The 26603-nt window shown below is 38.9% G+C and overlaps 1 protein-coding gene across 2 annotated transcripts in view; it reads right to left on the bottom strand.

The window, feature by feature from the left end:
- Positions 1-980: 980 nt before the first annotated feature.
- MFSD6 (major facilitator superfamily domain containing 6) overlaps positions 981-26603 on the bottom strand; it is a 95272-nt gene continuing 69649 nt past the window's right edge. Inside the window, exons 4-8 of one of the 2 annotated variants that reach the window (XM_063430161.1) lie at positions 13420-13581; positions 9710-9808; positions 6402-6679; positions 1833-1852; positions 1140-1221 (exon numbers count right to left, since the gene is read on the bottom strand). In XM_063430161.1, the coding sequence (XP_063286231.1) occupies positions 1835-1852; positions 6402-6679; positions 9710-9808; positions 13420-13581 (557 nt within the window). In that variant the 3' untranslated portion in view covers positions 1140-1221; positions 1833-1834. Of the gene's footprint in view, positions 1222-1832; positions 1853-6401; positions 6680-9709; positions 9809-13419; positions 13582-26603 lie in introns of both variants that reach the window. The other variant, XM_063430160.1, reaches the window with a different exon arrangement.

The raw sequence follows: 26603 nt of genomic DNA, 5'->3' as shown, positions 1-26603 counted from the left end.
AGGATCAAGTCACCTAGCTCACTTTTGCTTGGTATAAATTGGAAAAGACTGCAAACTCCCATCACACCCTAGAGGGAAAGAAAAAACATGCATTTCATATTTAAGTACATTGAATCACCATAGCCTATCTCCAAGCACAGTGTGTGTAGTTTACATAAATTACTGAAATGTTGCTAGTCAGGTGTATGTTAACTCTAAGTGGTTTAATCACTAAACAGCAAATTCAAATGAACTAAAAACAAAATAGCAAAAATTAAGCTAAAATAGCAAATCTGTAAGTCTGCTATTTCCCCCCCCAAATTGCAGTTTAATATTGAAATCACTAGAATTTCCCATCAGAGAATGAATTCTAAAGGGCAGCTTGCTCAAACAGTGAACAGTGAAAAGTGCACACTCTGAGCTAACCAGTATCCTGGAGGAGCTAATATGGCAATTTATTAGAATACATGCTTGTTGTCTAGTTTGCTTAATAGCTAACTGGAGGTCACTGGGAGTGGAGGACATGCAGAGTTTGCAGGCGTAAAGGCAGTGAGGAAAATGGAAATCATGGTATTTTTTAGCTGTAATGGTGTACGGGCTGCTGGTATTAATGATGCTTTACAACAGGTTTTACCAGCTAACATGGAAATGAACCCAGTTTAGCAACAAACGCTGAAACATAATTATATGGAAATAGTACAAAACTGAGCTACATGTAGCGAAGCCAAACGTGTTTCTGATTGAATGATCTTAGCTGGCACCTCTATGGATCGGTAAGAAATGTGTGAGTTCCATAGAACATCAAATAAAGGAAGCCAAGTTGGTAAGGAACATGGCTTATTCTGCTCGCCACTGTATGAAAATACTCCTACTTAATAACACAGAATTTCAGGGCCTCTGCAAGAAGAAAGTACAGAAAATACAAGTGCCTGAAGAGGAAAACATCGACGGATTAAACATTCTACCAGTCCAGCTTTAAATTAGTTGTGGTTCAAATAACTGTGTATTCTCTTCAGGAGGATAACAGATTTCCTAATGCCCTGTATCTTCCGATGGTGCTGACAAATTCATTGTATTATTTTCGGTAACTGGAGTATCAGCTTGATGGGCAGCTTTGGTCGCTTCGTTAGTTTGCCCCTGAATATCAGGGCTCACATTCGCTTCTGCCTGAGCAGCAGGTTCTTCATTCCTGGTCAGTCTTGGAGACCTTGATATTGGCTGAGCATTATTAATCCCATTTCCCTGGGAGGCAGAAAGCAGAGAAACACAGATTAATAAAGGCAATATTTATTGTCAACATAGATCTCAATACAACATAAACATAAGTCAGTGATGAAAGGGAGACAGTCTATGTAAACATGCATATTAGTTCTCCAACACAATTGTAAATGCATGCATGCACATGTGCTTAAAGCACCAAAACCTGCCCCTGTCTGTGCAGTACATGTGTGGCACACATTTAAGAAGCATGATAAATTACATTTAACTGGCATCTTTTGATTATACCAGGTCAATGAGATACAAGAGAAGAATGACAAATATTACAAATTTAAAGGATGATTGAATTACTTTTGTACCTGTATTTGTAAGATACAGATGTGCAAAGATAGCAACCATCATCCTGTGTAATCGTATCCACATATAGTGTGAATAATTGCACATTGCATGTTATATGTGTCTAAAAAAAAGTTGTCATTAAACACCTCTATGTACAGCATTAAAATTGTTCCATGACAAACGTAACCTACAATATATATGTACACATACATTACACTTGTAAAAATTTTTCATGCTTCCAAAAGCATGCAAAACTCCACACACATCACAACAGAGACGCAGTGGAAATAACATACCTTCAGTTTTTGTTTCCTAACTGTGATCCCAAAAAGCGGCACAGGAGAAACAGAACTTAGTAAAACTAACTGTGAGTCAAGTTGAACGTTGACCGGCTTGTTGTAAAAGGTACAGCTTTGTACGTGAGACATTTTATAGGAAAAAAAAATACCATATTCAATTGACAGCTCCTTTTCCAATATCATTTTTGGAATTTCTAATTTTTATATGTGAGATTTTATTACTAAAATAAATAAAATTATTTTTTTAATAACAATTATAATATATAATAGGTGTTCAAATATATATGTATCATTGAGCTTGCTAAATGAAAGGTGTCTGAGAAACATAAACAGCGTAACACTATGAATTATTTTTCTTATTTCCTTTTTATCTTAACCTGCTAATGAGTGAAGCTTACTCGAGATTCCATACCTTTTTCATACTTCCGCTGAATGTTAAACCCCATGCAAAACCCTGATGTAGACCTTTACCAGATTTTTTAGGTCGAATTAAAAACACGCGGAGTTCAATTTTCAAATTTTCACTGACTTACTAGGGCCAATATTCAGCATTACGCACTTTACCCCCTTTGCGACATACCATGTGCAAGAAGACAACTTAGGCTATTTACAGAATTTGCATGTGGCCATTTCAAAAACAATTTCTGTCAAATTCAGCTGTAAAGTTCGCCTGAACAATACTGATAGCATCAAGTATCTGTCAGTGGTAACAGACCTACAGTGTTAGCTGCCTTCCTCAGGACTAATAGTGACACCACATATATGCTACCAGAAACAATACAACTTTCACCATCAGCCCTTTCGTAAATGTGCAGCTCAAAGTGAGTGAAATACCATTCTGATTATATTACTGAAACTGGCCTGATATTGTTAAACATTTGTGGTCATTTTTCTAATGTTGCTATCTAAAGTAACAGAATGACACAAGGTGAGAATATTTTTGTGGAAATGCAAATTACTAGTTTACTCTTCCCCTTATTTTTGTGAAAAAATAATTAAAGCAAAAATCGATTGCGCCTTTTGTACTCTTTGCCTAATTTTTATGATCAGGGTAGAAATATAAATGTCACGGCAAGGGTGCATAATTCATTATTGCACTATTGAATAGTGTCCTTTAATGTCATTTGTGTAGTGCATACATGACCTGCCTGCCTGGTAGAGGTGGTATTGTCAATGTCAAAAGGGGTTAATTTGATTGTATGGGAGGTCAGAAGGTTTATAGCCTTAATTCCTCTTTGAAGCTGGGACCCCACAGAGGTCAAATGACAGAAGGGGTAATGTAAATGGCATAGGAATGTGAAATGGGTCAGATGGCTTACCATATGGATTGATCCTTTGATTACTCAAAGGCTCTGTAAGGTTTGAGAAGTCACACATAAGTGGCCTGGAAGTCTACCTCCAAGATTTCTTTGATATGTTAATGAACATTAGCTTTCAAGAAAAGAGAAAAAACAAGCCTTGTGATCTAGTATCATATCCAAATGAGAGAAACATTAATATTTACGCACAGAATAATAATTAAGTCTCATTTTTGTTATATTTGGAATGTGACAAGCGCCATCTTCTAAACAAACCCAAACATGATTGGCATAACTTAACCCTAGGGGAAGGGATTGTGATGTCTGCTATATATGGTCACAAGTAAGGAGTGTGACATATCTAATGAATAGAAAAATAATAAATTCGTAGATGCAATTATTATTTCTGTGGCAAGTACGTAAGAGGAGATAGAACCAAATGTTTCCATTTGGATTAATGTTGGTCTGGAACACAAAGGGGTGGTCACTTATTGTCTCTATAGATACGCCTTAACTCCATCTCTGGGCGAGGCATGGTAATCCACAGGATATATCTTTGATGATACTGAAGTGTGCATTGTACTTGCTTGAGGGGCCAGAATCTAATTCTAAGTGAGTCACCATCTTTCTTACCAGAGACCCCCTGGAGCAGAAGTTTTACTTTGAGACGCTGAGTGATTAGGACTTCTGTTATTTCATAACTTTTGTTTCTATCCGTTGTTGGGTGTAAATAATTTTGATTTTCATCTATATTTGTGTATGCACTGTGACTATTTTTTGTTCATAATAAATATTCCTTTATTAAGTTCTGCCTTTGTCTGGTAAAGAATCACGTTACCTGAAGAGACTAATTAGTGTTTTGCAATTGCTTAAATATTGTGCTATGTTATATTTGGTGGGTTACCTGAGGGACCAAGGCATTTTATTATGCTTAAGTGTGGGTGGTGTTAAGGGGCATTTTTGTCATTATTTGCGGTCTTGTGCAGACAAATAGTGAACTTTAACCCTTTCACCACCACAACTATGTCACACAAACTACTGAAGTAGGTTGCGTTCGGGACAATAAAACCTGTTGGTCAAGCAAGGAAAGTGACAAATCTGCATTTTCAACCCACATAAATCTCAACATCTGAGCTTGTCTAAAAACCTTCACAGTATTACAGTGAGTTGGTTAAAGGGTCACTCCAAACCCCTAAACAACTTTAACTTGCTGAAAAGCTTTATGTGTGAAGAGTGTGTCATCTTTTATTCATGTTGTAAAAAGTGCTGATTTCAGTAAAAATTTTCACTTTTCTAAATTAATCTGGTTACACCCTCCTTGGCTTTCAAGCAGACAGCAGATAATGTTACTTCCTGGTTTCATTAGCTCAATGCAGCTGACCTCAAGAGGCAGCGATTGCCCAAAGCACCTGACTTTCACACTTCTCATTAAGCTGTATTGGGAAGTCTGTGATTGGACAGCCACAGAAAGTCTTAGTGGGGTTAGAAGAGGAAAACTTGCAAAGGCAGCAGACAAGAGAACTGCAAGTTTTGCAAGCTGACTTTAGATATATCCCCAATGATTTTGTTTAATTTAAAAATGCTTGAATATGCTGGTTTGTATTGGCCTTGAATATATTTGTATAATGTTATCATATCCCCTCTCAGGCGACGTTTTTCTAAACTAAATAGGTTTAAATTTGTTAACCTTTCTTCATAGCTGATATGTTCCATTCCTTTTATTAATTTTGTAGCCTTCCTCTGCACTTTTTCTAGTGCCATAATATCCTTCTTTAGAACAGGTTCACAAACTAGAACCTGTTCTAAAGAAGGATATTATGGCACTAGAAAAAGTGCAGAGGAAGGCTACAAAATTAATACAAGTAATGGAACATATCAGCTATGAAGAAAGGTTAACACATTTAAATCTCTTTAGTTTAGAAAACCAGTGCCTCAAAAGGATATGATAGCAGTATACAAATATATTCTGGGCCAATACAAACCATTGTCTGAAAATATACTCAAACAGAAATATACATAGTACATAAGGTCACCCATTTAGACTGGAAAGGAGATTTTGTCTAAGGCAAATGAAAGGGTTTGTTTATTTACAGTTAGAACAATAAGGATGTGTAATTCTATGCCTGAAGAGGTGGTTTCATCATGTACAGACATTTAAACAGCAACTGGATGAATACTTGCAAAAACATAATATTCAAAGATATCATTTTTAATAGTTGGGGTAACAGCTGCTCGATCCAAGGAGATAACTGACTGCCATTCAGGGGTCAAGAAGGAATTTTGTTTCCTAGTTTGTTGCAAAATTGGAACTAGCTTCAAACTGTTTGTTTTTTGTTTGGTTTTTTTTGCCTTCTTTTGGATCAACAGCAAAAAACAATTGTGAGAAAGGCTGAACTTGATGGATGTGTGTCTATTTTTAGCCTATGTAACTACCTAGTGACATAACAGAAGCCTGAGACGGGATGTGGTTTATCTGAGAATACACTTGTTTTGCAGCAGGTAGACTTAAATCTATTAACACTATCTTTAAAATAAGCTGAACATTTAAACAAATGTGAACTTAAAATACAAAATATTATTCATTTAGATTCAAGTTGTCACCTATATATTAAAGACAACTTCGAGCAACATCTCAGAGGTAATTATTACCAGCTGATGTAAATTGGAATGAGTTGTTCTGGGGGTAAATACTAAACTATTACAAAATATAAGACTGATCGCATCATGTATATGAATTTAGTTTTTTGCAATTCAGGCTATATTTTAAACCAAGCTATATGCAACAGAGCCTTGCATTCTAATTCTGACCCAGTTAGAATTAGAATAGAATTACATTTAGTGAGTTGTCAAATTGGAGGTTTTTTTTTTAAAGCTTGTTTGCACACTAACAGCAACTTGAGCTTTAGTGAATAATTGTCACCGACTTCTAAAGGAACACAGGGTAAGTAATCAAACTATCTGTGGTGCAGGGCTTAGCTCACTGGAGCTAGATGAAGCTACTTCCAAGAGGTTCAAGCTCCACTGGAAGAGGTGATCAGGATCCCAGAAACCTCAGGTAATATATCAAACGTTTTACAACTTATCCCAGGAGGCAGCTAGGGCACTATAGGCGCCATAACCAATGCAGTGGGCTGAAATAGTTATGGTGCTTTGCGTATTGCTTTAAATCTTTATTAATCTTTCTAATCTAATTTCCTTGAATGTACTGTATTTATTTTCTGCTCATACTACACAGACACCATTCACCTCAATGTTTATGCAAGATTACCTGCAAAGGCTGATTTTCGGGGGCCTGATTGTTTTTGGAAAGTTTAACCATTTCTTTAATCTGGTAACAGGCGAATGCGAGGGTGACCCATGGTGAAGAGCTTATTCCCCAGGCTGGTCTGTTCACATCTTCCTGTTCCTCTTGGTGCTTTGTTTTTTTTGATGGAAGCTTGCGTTGGATGGGCATGATGTTCTCAGGGTGCTGGGGCACCAGGTCGATAGTTGCTATGGGAACAGGGCTTGAGGGAACAGGAATTCTCTCTGCTAGCATGGTTTCATCTGCAACAAAAGCAAGATATCAGCAGAACACAAATGCCATGGTTAATCAACTCAGAATGTTCATCTAATGATCAGAAAACTTACAGTGCCAGAGAGAAAACGTTTGATTTATTAAGCAAAAGAGTAATGTGGTTGCTGCTAAATCTATTAAAATTAAATATTGCCTAGACACAAACTTTTTCATCATGCCTGCAGTATCATTTACATGTTTTTATAATAGAACCCAGAAGAGGTGGATGGCCAGGTCTGATTCAGGTAATGACTTACTAATGTATAGAAACAATTTTCAATTTTTATTTGATAAAATGTCTTTTTTGTGGGCAGTTGGCCATTCCTGCAACCACAATGAGCTGGATGGCATCCAGAAATATAGTTTTTGGAATGGAACACTGCCAGTATCTTGACAGGCACAGCGCCTTCATGGGAACTTTGTTGTTTAACTACTTTCTTTGTTGTTTGCAGTAAAGTCTATGTAGCAGTGGAAATCAAATCACTTCATAATCTAGCTTTGCACAAGAAATGGTAATAGAGAAGAGACACAAATGTTGGGGAGCTGGTGTATCATAGGAAAGAGGGGATAAGGAGCGTAAACATAAAGGCTTTCTATTGGCCATTTAATGTTAAAGATGGTCCTGACCTTGTGGCTTGCAGAAAACTATGAAGGCCTGCTTAGTTTACGGAGCAGGCGAGTTCTCTAACAAATAAGGTGCCTATGTTTCTATTTGAGAACACTTATGAAAACATGAGTTTGACATGAACTCAGGATTCAGAGTTCTCACCTCTTTTCCTATATTTTAAAGCCCAAGCTATATACTCCATGTTTTTTATCTTCATCTCATAGGCACTCTAGCTGTGTACGAGGATTCACATTACGCTCTAATGTTAGGATTGGCATGACCCTAACACACAAAATTAAGGGACACTATAGTCACCAGAACACCTACAGCTTATTGAATTTGTTCTGGTGAGTAGAATCATTACCTTCAGGCTTTTTGCTGTAAATACTGTCTTTTCAGATAAAATGCATTGTTTACATTACAGCCTAGTGATAACTTCACTGGCCACTCCTCAGATAGCTGTTCGAGATCCTTCCTGGGTCATGGCTGCCTAAAATGCATCCAAACATTCAGTGTCTCCTCCCTCTGCATGCAGACACTGAACTTTCCTCATAGAGATGCATTGATTCAATTCATCTCTATGAGGGGATGCTGATTGGCCAGGGCTGTGTTTGAATTGTGCTGGCTCTGCCCCTGATCTGCCTCTTTGTCAGTCTCAGCCAATCCTATGGGGAAGCACTGTGATTGGATCAGGCTACCACTTCTGCTGATGTCAGCAGGCAGTGGGCAGGTCAAAAGGAAACTGTGACAAAGCATGCAGCTTCAGGCTTGAATACAAGTAAGATTTTACTATTTTTAGGGAGACATGAGGCGGACTGGGGGGCTAGATGGTGGTTTCAACCCTGTAGGGTCAGGAATACATGTTTGTCTTCCTGACCCTATAGTGCTCCTTTAGATATATGCATGGAAGGTATGCATATCGGCCCTTAGAGTGGCCGGGCTAGCACTGAGATTATAGGCAGAAAGGTTGTAAACAGACACAGAATAAATGTTAACAAGTAGAGGTCAGGGATTACAGAGGCATACTGAAATGAGAAACTAGCCAAGTGAGGGTTACAGAGATGAAGAATGGTCAGACAAGCCAGGTTCAGAAAACGGAATAATAAGTAATATATATTGCACTCTCGAGTAAACAGAAACCATGATAGGGCAAGACAACTAGGATAACCAGGAAGTATATTTCCTGTACTGGGTTGTGATTGGTTATACTTCATCACCACAAAGACTGACATTATAAAAGGAGACCGATAGGAGGGTTCCATGTCATATATGATGTCATAATGAGGCACCAGGAAGCTAGGGATGAGTGGGTGTGCATCAGAGCACAGAAAAGACAGTTAATCGCCTAGCTTAGCATCCTGTAAACCACAGTCTACAGCACCACTGTGCCAAAACAAGACTTTGATGTCCCTTAAAATGCTGGTCCTATTTGTATGTTGTTGTATTTTGCTTGTGTTTTGTATCAGTGCTGCAGCAGAGGGGTTGTTTCTTTAAGGGCTGTTTGTATTATTTGTATAAAGGGGATCCTTCATCCGCAGCTGTATCTGTTTGTCTGGCTATTTCGGTCGCTGCCCTGGGGGCAAGTGGGTACCAGACTAGCCAGGTACAAGCCAAGGGCTGAGGTTGCAGTGCACTGAGTAATTTGAGGATTGCTCCACCTGCTGCAATCACCACTAGTTCCAAACGTTTGTTTGGCACTAGCAAATATCTGAAGAAGTCCCACTGGGGGACCTGGTAGGTCAGCTCCAGGGAAGAGCTGAGGATCTCCCCAGCCTGTGTGGGTCTGCCAGCCTTGCGTGCTGTGCAAAGCCACCTTGTGTGCCATAGGTTGTTGACCCTGGGTCTACACGGACCAGCCACAACACCACTGACAGGTGACGGGAATAACACTAACTATATCTTTACAATGTCAAGGGGTGCATATTAGGCAGCAAGTGAACAGTCAGCTCTTGACTTTCATGTTTTCATGATGATGATTTGAGTAGCAATGACAAGGGCCAAATAGTGATAGCAAGATGGCTGGGTCAGAGAATCTCCAAAATAGCAAGTCTTGTGGGGATAGTCCTGGTATACAGTGGTTAATACTTACCAAACATGGCACAAAGAAGGACAACCATGGTCATGTTCCCCCAAGGCTCATTAATGCACGTGGGAAGCCAATCACACAGAAGACCTACTGTAGCTCAAATTGCTGAAACATTTAATGCTGGCCATGATAGAAAGGTGTCAGAACACATGGTGCATTGTAGCTTGCTGCATAGCAGCAGACAGGCAAGACTGACCATGATTACCCCTGTCCACCACGAGGAGACATGAGCGTCAGAACATTAAGATACTTATAACTTTTAAGAACACAGAATCCACACTCAGTTTAACTTCACACATTTTGATAACACTGACATACACACAGTACCTTTATCTTTCTCTGGAACTGCCACCCATTGAATGAGAGCAAAGAGCAGTAGAATGACAAGAGATGCCATTCCGACCCCCCGGAATGTTTCTGCAGCACCTAAAAATGAAACAGAAGTCTAAGTCACTAAGACGTCATTGTAACGGGCCTCCTAGCAACCCAACTGGTTGCCCCTTCTCAGCCATGTGCCTTCCCCAGAAGGGAGTCAGTTAGAATACCCATTTCCCACCCAGTAACCGGACGACACACAGTCCTGGGGGGAAAAACAACAACTTTATTAGCCACATGTGGCTTTATACTTTTCCCCATGCAAGGGGTGGATCACACAGAAAGTCAATGAGCCCTCCCAGGGTCCTCGCATAATGGAACCCCAGTCCCTTTGTCCACTGTTCCCGCCACTCAGTGTCCCCTGATGGAAACGGTACTCTACTCACTTTGTCCCTGCCACCCATCCTCAGGGTTTCCGCCTCCGGGGACTTTATCCTGAGCCTCTGTACCGGGGAGCCCCAGCGCGGGAAAGCTTCCAGCCTCCTGGGCTCCCAGTCACAGAAAGCCTGCCAAACCGCCATTGTCCCTAAAGAGTGTCCCCACCAATCTCATGGATCCCAGAACGGTGACCGCCACGAGCAGCCTCTGTTCGTGGGGTCCCTGGGTGAAACCAGGCAAGGGAAGCATCTCCTTTTGGGACACGAATGCTCCCCCTGGCCACCGCCCACTATACGACTGGCGGCCACCCAGGGGAGCACTCATTTATTACTTCCCTTGCGGTTTCACACTTATGTTGCAAAATTAAATTAAAATTAAAATAAAAATTTCACAGTGACTAGTTTTGCAACCTGCAGCCAGTGCACAAGTAAGGAGAGCTGCAATTCTTGCACAAAACCAAACCAACAGCAATCTAAAATATTGACTTGACAAATAAAGGGCCATTGGTAACCATCAAAACCAAAGAAAATTGTTACTTGCACACTATCCCAAATCACTATGCACATTTAAATAACAGGAGATTTTTCATTTAAGGGTAAGCACACCTGCCACGCCAAGGCAAACCTCTTAGGTGAGTCCTACACTAACAATTCACCTTGCTTCTTTCAGCTTCAGGTAGACAAATATTTAATGAGACAGAGAGGGGTATTTTTCTAAAGCCCTACTTACTTATTAACCCTTAATAGGGAACACATGGGTTGAATGCCATTCATTCACAACCATCACCTCATGCTGCAGCATGATAATGCACAGCCCCATGTTGCAAGGATCTGTACACAATTCCTGAAAAGCTGAAAACATCCCTGTTCTTGCATGGCCAGCATACTCACCGGACATGTCACCCATTGAGCATGTTTGGAATGCTCTGGATCGGTGTACACAACAGCGTGTTCCAGGTCCTGCCAATATCCAGCAACTTCGCACAGCCATTGAAGAGGTGTGGACCAACATTCCACAGGTCACAATCAACAACCTGATCAACTCTATGCGAAGGAGAGGTGTTGCAGTGCGTGAGGCCAATGGTGGTCACACCAGCAAAATACCTATTTCTATCTCATTAGAGATTTGACCTTTTAGCATGGGGAATTGTTAGGGAAGGACTCACCTAGAAGGTTTTGCTTTGATGTGGCAGGCGAGCTTGCACTTGAATGGCCATTGGAGTGGTGCTAGAAAACCTCCAGTAATTTAGGTGTGCATGGGGGATTTGGAATAGTGCACAAGTAACTTTTTTTGCTTTGCTTTTTATAGTTAGAAAGGCTGTCTATGTAAATAGTGTCATGTCTTCCAGTGGTTGGTGACCTCTCCTGTGACATTGGGCTTCAATAAACTGCTGTTTCTGAACCCTGGAGTGCCTAAACCTCGTTGTGCTTTATTCATATTGTATTTGGGACCTGGTGCTGAGTCCTGGTTTGGTTGCACCCTGGCTCAGAGTGATGGGATAGAGTGCAGTTCCTTGTGTATTGGAAACCTCTCCTCTCTTATCCCTTTGTGTATGTGCTAGTCATGCATTAGCACAACGCAGCCTTTTTACGCTCTAACTTTTCAATGCATTCAATGTATTATCACGATAAACTGATTCTTCCTCACTCTTTTGGAAAATAACATGAAAGCCTAGCTAGTAGAAAGAAATGATTAGCTATTTCTTCTATTTATTTTTAATGTCAATAAATAAGACTGTATGCTTTTATGGGCATGAAATCATTACTCTTTAGACACTGTGGAGGTAACTCGTTCTTTGCAAAGCTGATTTAATCTTAATCCAAGAGTAATAATGCAGAGTAATTATCATCTACAAGTATTTTATCAAGCTGTTGTATTCCAAGCTCCAGGTTTTTCTGGTGAATTTTAATATGATTTTTCTTTACCTTGATTGTAATTGCTGGTGGGCTACTTAAAGGGACACTATAATCACCAATACAACTTTAGCTTAATGAAGCAGTTTTGGTGTATAGAACAAACCTCTGCAATTTCACTGCTCATCACTCTGCCATTTAGGAGTTAAATCACGTTTGTTTATGATTATCAAACTTTCTTTGTTTATTATTATCAAACTTACTTTAAACGATTGTATCTCCTGCTTTGTAAATTGAACTTAAATTACAGACAGGAGGCTCATGCTGGGCCTAGCAAGCTATTAATACAGCAGGAGATAAGATATTCTAAATTAAACAGAATAAGCAAAAAAGGAAGTGCAAACATTTGATGACTCTTTAAGTCACATGCAGAGAGGTATGCCTAGGGCTGCAAAAACAAAGTGATTTAACTTCCAAACAAAAGAGAAATGAGATGTGAGACTGCAGGGGCATGATCTATATACCAAAACTGCTTCATTAAGCTAAAGTAACTTTGGTGACTATTGTGTCCCTTTAACATTGTTGCATTTTTTTTGTGTGGATTATATTTGTTTTACTATTGAATAGCTGCCCATTGGATACATCTCTATATTTAAAGAAACAATATAGTGTCATGAATACAAACATGCTTGACAAAGACCTCTTGGCAGGTCGAAATGTTGCTGTTCTTTTTTGGACCATTAAACCTGCCTGCGGCGTGAACACCCTGAGTGCCTGTGAGGACTCCTTTTTTTTGTTGCCTTATCGTTGTGTGATTGCTGGTCCTGGTCCAGTGCACTGACTGCTCGCTGGGATTGAGTGCAGCTCCTATCTACATTTTTGTAACTATAGTTGTAAAAACACATTTAGGTCCCTGGCCACCTACCCTCCTGTTAAATAAGTCATTAACTCTCTCACATGTTGTCTTAAAGGGACACTCCAAACACTTAAAGCATTTGAGCTTGTTAAGGTTCTTTATGTGCGAAGAGTGTGTTTTTTTTTTTTTTTTTTACAAAAAGTGCAGACTTCAATAGAAATTTGCACTTTTATAAATTAACCTGGTTACACCCCCATTCATCAATCAGACAACCGGTCCTGTTACTTCCTGGTTGTTTAACTCAGTGGAGTGAAACTCAAGAGACAGGCAATTGCTCAAAGCAACCTGCCTTGCAATGACTTCTTATTGAGCTGCATTGAAGTCTGTGATTGGACAGCCACAGAAAGTCTGGGCAGGGTTAGAAGGGTGATCTTGGTTAGACAAGAGATCTACAGCTTTTGCAAGTTTTTTTCTTTTCTTCTTCTTTACCCTCAATGAAAAAAAGCATGATTAAATGCATGCATGTTTTCATTGGGGGTATATCTACTAAACACACAAAAATACTAAAGACTTACCAAAATAGCTGACGAAGATCCCTCCAATCATAGCACCACACCCTCTGCCCAGTCCAAGATGAAGTCCCTGCAGGATGCCCTGAGCAGAGGTCCGTAATGCAGGTGGAACTGCTGCACTGAGATAGGAGATGCAAGCTGCCCATATTGATGCGTGTGTCACACCTGTACAGAAAATATACAATAATTAATAATGTCTGATGAAATTTCCTACCATGTGATGTTTCTGTACTGAACTTAATGCATGCAGAATGACATAATAAGACTAAATACAATACATTACTTATAACTAGCTAAGTTACAACTCATATCTCATATAATAATCACCAGGATGGGTTTAATCACACAAAGCTGACCAAGTTCTTAAAGGGACACTCAAGTCACTAAAACAACTTTAGCGTAATGAAGTCGTTTTGGTGTATAGATCATGTCCCTGCAGTCTCATTGCTCAATTCGCTGCCATTTAGGAGTTAGATCACTTTGTTTATGCAGCCCTATTCACACCTCTCTGCATGTGTCTTACACAGCCTTCCTAAACACTTCCTGTAAAGTGAGATCTAACGTTTACACTTTCTTTATTGCAAATTTCGGTTTAATTTAGAATTTCTTATCTCCTGCTCTGTTAAAAGCTTGTTAGACCTTGCAGGAGCCTCCTGTGTGTGATTAAAACACCTTGAGGACACAACTTCTGGAATAAAAGGGAATCATGACAGAATATTTCCGTCATGTGTCCTTAAGGGGTTAAAGTTAAATGTATAGGGCAAGAGATAAACACTTCTACAGTAAGTTACATCTGAATGAAAATGGAATTATTTTTTTCGAGGCAGGCTGTCAGTCACAGCCAGGGGATGTGTAACAAGGGCTGAATGAGACAAAAGTGATTTAATTCCTAAATGGCAGATAATTGAGCATTGAGAATTCAGAGGCATGATCAATACACCAAAACCACTTCATTAAGCTAAAGTTGTTTTGGTGACTATAGTGTCCCTTGAAGTACAGATCCAATTAAATATAGACAGAAGAATGACTGATTCAATCACGGATAGGTTTAAAACCATGTCTGTTAATGGTATTTGAGAACTTCAGATAAGAGTCAATTCTGTCCAATATAGACAGCTGTGCTTGGCCATCACTGCCATCCAGATAGGATAAAAAGGCTACATTGAAAAGTCTTGTAATGATCAAGAATTAATTCATTTAAGTGGGTTTCGCATGCAGACATTACTAATGTAATGTTATGGAGTCAGTTCTAGAAAGCAAGGTGTTGCTTGGCTGTGGGCGATTCCAATATGCATCATGGACCATGTGTCATGAAAAAAACCCATGTGTGGGCAGCCAGCTTTACAGTTATAGATGGTATCATTTTATATGATGACCGCAAAGATAAAATATAGAAACAAGTTTCTGCAATTATTTAAATTGCATTTGCTGGCATTATATACAAAAAAAGTAGGCCTGCACAAAGGAAATGAGCCTTTTGATGCTCAGTGATAAAACAATAACAATTACAATGCTCACAGCAGTTGTTCTAACCTTCCAAACAGACACAGTAGAGCAAGAACAATATACCTTATTTACACAGACGGATTTCTGAACACATTTATTGTAGTTCAAAGACACATTAATGTCAATGTTATTGCTGCTGAGCTTGGTTATACACTCAGACACAACAAAAATATTTAGCTCCAAGAAAAGAGGGACAGAGTGATTTGGGCCCAAAATAGGGACTGTTCCTTCTAAATAGGGACACTTGGGAGCTATGGGAAAAGGCATCTCCAGAATCCTACTGGTAAATTCCACAAATACTGATTTGGGCGGCATAAAACTCTGCAGTATTCAATGTGTACTTCGTAACAGGAATGGTAATAAAATACGATTTTCCATTTATACATAACAATTGCTTGTCTCCAATGTCTGATGCACAAATATTAACTACTAACATGAGGTGTAAGTATGCCCCTCCTAATTTGTAAATAATGAGTCACGCTTAAACTGTATAAATACATGCAATAAAAATAGCTGTACAAGAATGACAAGGAATGTGTGTAACACGATGCAGTAAGGATTCTTTATATTAAAGAATGAATATAATAAATTACCACTTTAGAACAAACTTGAGCATGTAAAGATGTATGGCTTTATTTTAGCAGAAAGTTTCTTTATCTACAACAGACAGAATTGTGCATCGCTAATGCATAAAAAAAAAGGAAAAAAAAGAAATAAAATAATAAAAGGAAAAATAATAATCTTAAAGATTCTAAACTGAGGCAGACCAAGAAAACCTATCCAAAGTTTTGATCAGGGAGGGTTGTGATCTTCCCCTTAACCCCTTAAGGACCAAACTTCTGGAATAAAAGGGAATCATGACATGTCACACATGTCATGTGTCCTTAAGGGGTTAAGGGATATGGAATTTATCCTGTAGTACACATTTCTGCTCAGCATGTATTTGGGCAGTGATGTCCTAAGCTGCAAACTAAGGCCTTGATTTAATATTGTTCGATACATTTTTCATATTATTTCATATTTTTGGATAAACTTTTAAGGTATTTAAGGTTTTTATGTTGTAGCATTGTCAAAGAAGGGTTACAGAAAGGAGTGACTTGGCAGGACCCGCAGGTCCCCGTCGCTCCAAGGTGGTATAACATTGAGAATCAGGAGAAGGGAGTTAACAAGCAACAAGGATTTTTGGATAAACTTTTAAAGTGTTTTCATATTATGAAAAATATTTTAATTTTGCAATTTTTTATTTTATTTTTAAGTTAATATTTTTTTACATTTATTTTGTAATAAAAAAAAAAAGTTTCTCCAAATATATTGAATCGTTTGGAAAGCAAGCCTCCCAACAGTACAGTCCTGATTTTAAGGGCCTGTCCTGCCATCCTACTTTAGATGTGGGACACCAGGGTACTGTGTGCTGCCAGCACAGCGCAAGTACATCATTAGATGCTTTGCAGAGGGCACTAAGACCATGCAGGGCCCGTCGTCTGCCCGTTTTCTGAGCGGACTGGTAAATCACTGGTAAGACCACACATTGAATATGCTGTGCAATTTTGGGCACCTGTTCTAAAGAAGGATATTATGGCACTAGAAAAAAAGTGCAGAGGCGGGCTACAAAATTAATAAAAGGAATGGAACATATCAGCTATGAAGAAAGGTTAACAAATTTAAACCTATTTAGTTTAGAAAAACGTCGCCTGAGAGGGGATATGATAACATTATACAAATATATTCAAGGCCAATACAAACCATTGTGTGGAAATCTATTCACAAACCGGACTTTACATAGGACACGAGGTCATGCGTTTAGACTAGAAGAAAGAAGATTTTGTCTAAGGCAAAGCAAAGGTTTTTTTACTGTAAGAACAATAAGGATGTGGAATTCTCTGCCTGAAGAAGTGGTTTTATCAGAGTCCATACAGATGTTCAAACAGCTACTAGATGCATACTTGCAAAAACAGAATATTCAAGGATATAATCTTTCAATGTAGGGTAATAACTGCTTGATCCAAGGATAAATCTGACTGCCATTCTGGGGTCAAGAAGGAATTTTTTTCCTAGCTTGTTGCAAAATTGGAAGTGCTTCAAACTAGGTTTTTTTTTGCCTTCTTTTGGATCAACAGCAAAAAACATATGTGAGGAAGGCTGAACTTGATGGATGCAAGTCTCTTTTCAGCTATGTAACTATGTAACTATGACTTGACCCTTATGTGTGTCACTAGTGACGCAGAGGTCATGTAACTGGCGATGCCCCTCAGAGCCCCACACACTCATCCCAATTTTATCCCTGTCCGATTGTTGGCTAGTATGGAAAAGCCTTTTCAAAAATAGCAAACTAAGGCCTTACTCCATACACAGTTTTGTCTTAGGCTCTGCCCCAAGGAGGGATGAAATGCCTGTAAACAATGAATGGATCTTGGTAAAGGAGGAAGTTGCATGCATCCTTTTTACAGTGTTGATCCAGGGACAGTGTTATTATAAAACTCTGTAGTTATGATCCATTCTGAGCAGGAAGCCAGGCAGCTGGTTACTATGTGCTTAGAGGGTCCTTTTAAATATAAGTAGACATTCATTTATTTTTTTTCCAGGTACTAAATTCAGATTGTACAAATTTATATATCTAACTTTTTTATTTAAAAATAAAAATAGTATTAAACCATGAAAAAAGATCTAACAAAACAAAAGTAAAAAGTAAAATATATAAACTCGTATACATGAATAGAAAATGAATGATATGAAGGACAATGCACACACTGAATTTGACTTTAATAAAGCAGTTTATAATGGAACATGCTACCATTTGGAAGGTTGCCTCGGTGTAAACGGCAGTTAAATGTCCTGTTTTATCATTTGGCAGCACAGACCAAACACAAATAATTTCACATTTAATAATTGTTGGTTTAGCAGAGCAAACACAGAACTGCACTTTGACTTTCCCAGACGGCCCTGCTGCCCTTCAAGCAGAGGGTGAATGGAGAGAAATGGTTATCAACACTGTTTAATGAAAACTTCCTTAGTGTGTACACAAACAGTATCCTATGTTAATAAGTGTAAACATTGTCGGTACGCACGCACACAGATGGTGGAGTGAGGCTCAGAGCCAGAATGAAGCTAAGTTCACAATATATACAGATCTGCAGTACTTGGGCCATAATCAGTGTGTTTATTTCTGCTGTGATGAAGAGACACAAAACATGACCATGCCTTATTTTAATATGCATTTTAACAAGTGTAACCACATATGTCATCCGTATTTATGATTAGTACAAATCATTGAAACTGTCTCCTCTAACCATATTATGTATCAAAATGTACCTGCTAATTTACCACCAGTTTTACTAAACTCACATTCCCATAGAATTCGCATACAGCAAATGAGACCATAAGGACACTAATTTTCTAGTCATTATCCATGTCATTCTGACAACTGCTAGTCTAGGTTAATTACTAAATGATCCAATACATGCTTGTGCCACTTTACCAATTCTATATACTATACACACAATACTCATGCACAGTTCTATGAAATTCATTTGATCTTGCCCTCTCCTCAAACCTTACCTACATTTCATGCAAAACCATGATTACCGATACCATGTATTTGGTTATTTGTTCACGAATATCCTGTTCTTAAAGGGACACTATAGTCACCAGAACAACTACAGCTTAATGTAATTGTTCTAGTGAGTATAATCATCATATGCAAGCATTTTTATGCAAACACTGCCTGTTCAGAGAAAAGGCAGTATTTACATTGCCCCTAGGGACACCTCCAAGTGACCACTCCTCAGTGGCGTACATACCGGGGTCGCGACTGCGACCGGGCCCGGCCCACCAGGGTGCCCCACCGCCCTGCGACCCGGTATGTACCCACTGTGGCCAGCCTCTTCTCCTGGGGGGCCCAGGAGCCGGCCACCACAGGGCCCCCCGAGGCTGGCCCTGGTGTCACCGGCCAGCGGGCAGGCAGGCTGGCAGACGTCATATTCCAGCTCCGGCATCTGTACGTGGTGCGTGAGGGAGCTGAAGAGGGAGCACTCAGGGGAGAGTGCTCCCTCGCGTGCCCGCCAGCCTGCCCGCTGACCGGCCGCTCAGCAACACCACTGGACCCCAGAGAATCCCCTCAGCTCTCCCAAAGGTAGGGAGGCTGGGGGATTACATTAAAAAAAGTGTGTGTATGTTAGTGTGTGTGTGTGTGTGTTAGTGAGTGTGTTAGTGTTAGTTTTTGTGTCAGTGTGTGTGTTACTGAGTGTGTTAGTTTGTGTGCGTCTGTTAGTGAGTCTGGTGTCTGTTAGTGAGTGTGTGTTTTGTAAGTGAGTGTGTATGTGTGCCTGTCAGTAAATGTGTGTGTCTGTTAGCTCGTGTGTATGCGTCTGTTCGTGAGAGTGTGTGTCTGTTAGCTAGTGTGTATGCGTCTGTTCGTAAGAGTGTGTGTGTCTTCAGCACTTACCTTTCTCCAGCGCCGGACTCCCTTCCCTCCGCCCTGATCCGCCTCTCAGCTCCGAATGCACATGCTTTCCTATGGACGTTCAGCATCTTCTCACAGTGATTTTCACAGTGAGAATCGCGGAAGCTCCTCTAGCGGCTGTCAATGAGACAGCCACTAGAGGCCGGAAAGACCCTCAGTGAAACATAGCAGTTTCTCTGAAACTGCTATGTTTTCAGTTACAGGGTTAAAACTAGAGGGACCTGGCACCCAGACCACTTCATTGAGCTGATGTGACTGGGTGTCTGTAGTGGTCCTTTAAGTGTATATGTATCTGCATGCACTGGCGTACATACCCCGGTTGCAGGAGTCGCAGCCCTGCGACCAGGTGCCCGCCGCCATGTGTTGCGGCCCCGGCCCGCGTAGAGTAAGTGCGGGGGGGCACGGATCAGTTTTCGTACCGGGGCCCCATGGGTTGTGTGTACGCCACTGGTCTCCACGCTCTTCATGGGGATGCTGAATTTTCCTCATAGAGATGCATTGATTCAGTGCATCTCTATGAGGAGGTGCTGATTGGCCAAAATGGTGTTTGGATACAAATTGTATCCAATCCAATGTTTCCCCCATGGGAAAGCATTGGATTGGCTAAAAATCTGCAGTTCTGGTGACGTCACCAAGGGGTCAGGCCCAGCGCCGACAGACCGTGCAGCGCTGGAAATAAAGTGAGTTTTACTTCCTTTAAAGGTGGCAAGCCACCTAAATGGTAGGTTTTGCACTATAGGGTCAGGAATACATGGTTGTGTTCCTGACCTTATAGTGTTCCTTTAACTCCCTATCTCTAATTCCCTTAATTTCAACATGTCATTCTTGAATACATGACTTAAATGAATACTCTACACCCATAAAGATTCCTGAATGTCTCTTCTTTCTTATTTTATAAAGTGCCGATTTCAAGTGAAAATGTTTTCCTAACTTGCTTTGTGCAATCACTCAAAGCACATGTGAGGGCTTCTGATAGAAAAGCAAACAGTGTTCCTAGGAGAAGCATTCTGTTGGTGTAGATTGCTGCACATGTGCCAAAGGACCCAATTGCTTCTCTATGAGAAGCTTTGGATTGGCTGAGAAGGCCATCACTATGGACGACCTCCTGGGACCAGCGAAGAGCTTAGTTGCTGAGACTTTTGCTTCTAGATTAGGCACCATGGGCACCATGGAGTGAGGCTGAATCTAAATCAACTTTTCAACACTAACTTGTTACAACGCTGGAATGTTCTCTTAAATCTATCCCTTTTTCTAATTTAAAAAGCAGGCTTCTCAGACTAAGTTAATATTAAAGTATGCTTGGAAGATCAATATATCACTTAGTAAAACACTAGAACCAAGTCAGCTAGACAAAAGAAGAATGCCTTTGTAAAAACATCAAAAGCAGATTTCTTTCAGCATATTCCAAGCAGAGGTATAATTCCATCTGTACAATAGGATGCAGTCTAGATAAAAATATGGAATATTCTGAATATAAATATAAAATAAGTAGTTCACTAGTGAGGGATAAAAAAATGTAATTAAATTATAACACACTTTTTTAACCCTTTTTCATGGAATTGGGTATTTTTAATTGTTTACTAATTCTGGCAGTAAACACACAACACTTAAGATTGCTAAGCTGCAATCACATGATAGACGTCTGTATTTATATATTGTAGTCGAAGAGCTAGACAGACTACATTTTCACTATGATAATTAACACAAAGAAACATAATGCATGCTTATTTACAAAGGGATCAGCACTCAGTACCTTTACAGCTTTCAAAGGCCTTTCAAAAGCACACGTGTACAAATAAAGGATAGGTGGTAGTCAGGGAAGAAGAAGAAGTAATGAGAGAACTATAAAACATATGAATTTAGACTGAGCAATGTGTTTCACTATAGCCTTCTCACTTACGTCCATGTGCATATGTGCCTTCTATTCCCCATGTTGTACTGTCTATATACAGATTTACGCAAGAAATTGGGATTTCAATATTGCACATACTTTGGAATCAAGTAGTGATAAATCAAATCTGGTGAAAAATCCCAACTTTGTATGTGTCAACTAAGCATTATTATTATTTTATTATTTATATAGCGCCAGCAAATTACGTAACGCTGTACAATGGGATTGAGTAGTAAACACATTCTCAAGATTTGCTGCTGAATAACACCAGGTTTGATGATGAGCATTTGGGTAAGAGTAAAATTGAGGGTCAACAGGGGTTGGATACTAGGTGTCTATTAAATGTCGTTAGTTCTTGAACTACTTCTACTGACATGCAGAGAAGGTCTTTGATAGGTCTAATGGCAATATATGAAATTAGTTGTGGAGAGGTTTGGATTCCCTTTTGAATTTATCACAGTTGGTATGGTTTTATATAGTCACCCTTTGGCTATAGTTTTCTGGATTTACTTCACATTACTCATTAATAGCACACATTGGGGTGCCCACTATATCCTTATTTATTCTTTTCCTGGAACCCTTGGAACAAAAAATTATAATGCATCCTGACATCAAGGCAGTTCGTGAGAATGGCACAGAACACAGCCTTTATTTTATTGGAAAATTATATTATTTTGATGCTTACTAATTCTCAGATTTTCCTTCTTAACCTTTTGGCATTGTTTTAACTTTTGGTACCGATCCTATTAGCAAACTATTATTACATTTCAAATGTATTATTAAACTTAGTACCTCTAAAACCCAAGCCCTTCCTCTCAATATACCTTCATAACAAATTGAACAGCTAAATCACAACTTTTCCTTTGAGTGGAGGAATGATTATTTGGTCTATCTGAGACTGTGGATTAAAATTGCCCCTATCCTATCTGAACAAAACTATGTTCCAGTGGTTGATTGCTTTAACCAGGACTTTTCCATGTGAAAAGATACAAAGTTGTTGCTAGCTCCAATTTTCAGTCATGATAGGAGGGGTAGGAGCACCTAACAAGTTAGCATGTTATAGAGTCGCATTACTAACGCACATGATCAATTTACATGTATGCCAGGTTATTTGGGTTAGGTGGACATAAAGAAGAATCAAATTTCTCTCTCATTGATTACAAGTGGACTTCTTACTCCCGATACAGGTGATATTATGCTCTATTCCCAACCACAGAGGTATATAGGTCCTTTTGTAAATAGGCTAGGCAATCCCGAACGCTTTACTGTTGCTATGTTATAAGGTTCTGCTGATTGTCAATTCCAACCAATCGCTCCTTATATGTCCAGTTGGAGAAGGAGGGCAATATATCTTTCTCTCTTACCAAATGGATTCAATTGACAAATTTGTTAGGGGGAACTTCCCAATGATAATTGCACTTAGAAACCCATCACAAATGAATTTATAAGTGGTACCTTACTTCTGATAGGCTTAGTAACATTTATAACAACATCTCCCACATGATGGAAATGCGGAGCCCATTCTCCTAGCTCAATTGGGCATTAAACACATCCCGTCTAATAAGTTATAAAATAAGATTGTGCTACAAATTACATGAAGCTTATTCCTTATTAAGATTAAAATGCCCTGTGTGAGCCAGTAACAGGTAACTGCTAAATAGGATAGAATTTTAGCAGCAAGTAAAACTGTATATATATATATATATATATATATATATATATATATATATATATATATATATATATATTTACCGTATATACTCGAGTATAAGCCGACCCGAATATAAGCCGAGGCCCCTAATTTTACCCAAAAAAACTGGGAAAACGTATTGACTCGAGTATAAGACTAGGGTGAGAAATGCAGCAGCTACTGGTAAATTTCTAAATAAAATTAGATCCTAAAAAAAATATATTAATTGAATATTTATTTACAGTGTGTGTATAATGAATGCAGTGTGTGTGTATGAATGCAGTGTGTGTGTATATGAATGCAGTGTGAGTGTATGAATGCAGTGTGAGTGTATGAGTGCAGCGTGTGTATGAGTGCAGCGTGTGTATGAGTGCAGCGTGTGTGTATGAGTGCAGCGTGTGTGTATGAGTGCAGCGTGTGTGTATGAGTGCAGCGTGTGTGTATGAGTGCAGCGTGTGTGTATGAGTGCAGCGTGTGTGTATGAGTGCAGCGTGTGTGTATGAATGCAGTGTGAGTGTATGAGTGCAGTGTGAGTGTATGAGTGCAGCGTGTGTATGAGTGTGAGTGTATGAGTGTGAGTGTATGAGTGTGTGAGTGTGAGAGTTGCAGAGCCTTGGTGGGGGGTGGTTTTTTTTTTTATTATTTAAATTTTTATTATTTAAATTTTTTTTATTATTATTAATTATTATTTTTATTTATTTAATTATTATTATTATTGTATTATTATGTATTATTTAATTATTTTTTTTTAAATTATTATTCATTATTTTTTTTTCGTCCCCCCTCCCTGCTTGATAAATGGCAGGGAGGGGGGCTCTCCTTCCCTGGTGGTCCAGTGGCATTGGCAGTTCAGTGGGGGGAAGGGGGGGGCTGGCAGAGCTGTAACTTACCTGTCCTGCAGCTCCTGTCAGCTCTCTCCTCCTCTGCGCCATCTGTTCAGCACCTCGGTCAGCTCCCAGTGTAAATCTCGCGAGAGCCGCGGCTCTCGCGAGACTTACACTGTGAGCTGACAGAGGGAGCTGCACGGACGGCGCGGAGGAGGAGAGAGCTGACAGGAGCTGCAGGACAGGTAAGTTACAGCTCTGCCAGCCCCCCTCTCCCCCAGTCTGTATTATGGCAATGCAAATTGCCATAATACAGACTATTGACTCGAGTATAAGCCGAGTTGGGGTTTTTTAGCACAAAAAATGTGCTAAAAAACTCGGCTTATACTCGAATATATATATATATTCACTTGAGGATACTGGTCTAATTTGATTAGTTTTTTTAGTGTGTGTGTGTGTATATATATATATATATATATATATATATATATATATATATATATATTTATACACACACACACACACACTAAAACGCTAATCAAATTAGACCAGTGTCCTCAAGTGAACAAGTGAATGTATCTGGTAAACATGTGTAGCCAGGTATAACTTGCTTAAATGGGTTAATGAGCCAATGGATTGAGAGCTAAAATGAAAAGTGAGCACTTGGAGAAGTTCTCACAAAGTGGGAGTATATTAAAACAAATAGATATAGGAAAATGGTGATTAAAAGATAAAGATGATTAAAATTAAAGGTTATATTCCCCATTTTGTACTAAAGATTCTAAATGAATCTTTTTATTGCTAGATGATTTTGCGTTTAAAAAAAATATATTGTTTCTTATTTCATCTGGTATAGAATTGGGCTGTATATTCAGACTGACAGCGGGGTTCTGTAGACCCAATATTGTCAATCTACCTATATCTCTGGCTTTTAAAAAGCTTCTTTGATCAAATGCACTGGATATTCCTTAGTGAAAAAAAATAGTAATCAGGCTTAGGGATTTCCAAAGTCACCACTTTCAGTGTAATTGTGCAAAATATCCAAAGGGAAAAGTTTGGTCCATTGTGGGTAGTGACTGGGGCTATGACTTGTATAGTATTATGACTTTACCTCCTTCTGTATGGAGGGTCACGATTGTGATTACTAGGACAAAATTTTGAAGTTGGTGGATCATAACTTCCTGATGTTTACCCAATTTGAATTTTATATATATATATATATATATATATATATATATATATAGCTTATTGACAGTATTCCAGGTCCTTACCTGATCATTTACATGATACCATTTGTCTCTATCAAATTTCTTGATTTTGCATGTTTTAATTTCTTTTTCATAAACACTTTTTTTTATTGATATGGGAATCCAATTCTCCAATCCAATTTATTAACATCATCCAAAATCATTACTGATTGATTTAAATTATCAATATTAATTTCTAGGAGAGTTAATCTGTGTTGTTGGTATCTTAATAGAATTTTCATCTTAAGTTATGTAATAAACATCTTGCGTTTCAAGCCCTTCCCTCTTAAAATCCCTCTCCAAGAAGATTGGAAGTTTATTAGATCTTAAGCCTCTGTTGATAAAACCATTATCCAAATATTTTTGTAATAAGATTTTTAATTGTTTTTCAATGGTTTTAAATAAACAGTAGTTCAACAGTAGTTTTAGTATTCATCCCAAAATTACCATTATCATGATCTCTTGAAAAGATATTATGTCTCCAATTAGGATGTTAAGAGATCCTGCTTAGAGACATATACATTGTGGCCAATTGGTGCAACATTCTTGTCTTGAAAAAGTCTGACAGAGAGGTTGAAATGCGTAGACATTTTTGTCACACTGATAGCAGTTCACTTCATGTGTTGAACACTGTTATTCGGACAATATCTTACTGCAGCTTATACTCATCTTGGGGTTTATCATGGTAATGGTGGATTAACCTCACTTTTGCGATACTATCTGTGAAATACTTGGATTGTACAATATTCCCCTCTGCATGTATTTGTGGTTTCATATACTCCCACGTTGTGAAGACTTGCCCAAGTGACTGTTGTTTACCCCTCTTAACCCATCGGCACATTAAGCCAGCTAAGCAATCATTAACTGGTCTAATCTCATTTAGTTTGTCTTTTAGTGTATCGCTGTTATACTACTGTATTTTCCAAAAAATAAGATTAGCGTGTGGGGATCTTTTTTTAACATTTTGCATCCCTTCTAATCCAGCAATGATATTGGCATGATATTTCCAATTCTCTTTCCTTTTACGATAGGGCCTTTAGGTCCCATGTATTTTGGCCAGTAAATGCCTTATTGCTTTGAATTTAAAAGTAGCTTTTGCCCTGTGGAGTCCAAATTAATAAATCAACTGTGCATCAATTACACTTATGATCATATTTCTGTGCCATAGCAAAATATCTTAGGGTGTTTTAATAGTTTTGTTTAAATAAAAGTACTTTTTTAACATACAGTCCTTGAAGGTTTTTTTATTACTATTTGTTATTTATAACTGACTTCCTGTTTTTCCTGCAAATCCAAGGTGGAGATTATACTACTAGAGCTCCGTACCACCATGACAGGTCCTTGCTCTGGTTTGTGTAAGTAGGATAGTCTAGATTTTTTTTTACCATTTGCTTTTATATTGCACTGTTGGGTCTCCTCTTTTTTCACATTACTACCATCTGATGTTGAGATCATAAACCCTTTCAGACTACGCCTATATCCCAAAACTGATTTTATACTGTTCACACACGATACAGCAGAGCTCTAAGCAGCTCTATAAAGTGTGAGTGTTTTCTTGGCATTTTCATTC

Source organism: Pelobates fuscus, chromosome 8 (genome assembly GCF_036172605.1).
Source record: "Pelobates fuscus isolate aPelFus1 chromosome 8, aPelFus1.pri, whole genome shotgun sequence".
NCBI classification, from domain to species: domain Eukaryota; kingdom Metazoa; phylum Chordata; class Amphibia; order Anura; family Pelobatidae; genus Pelobates; species Pelobates fuscus.
The sequence above is the reverse complement of the archived record's forward strand: the minus strand, read 5'-3'. Positions and strand labels throughout refer to the sequence as shown.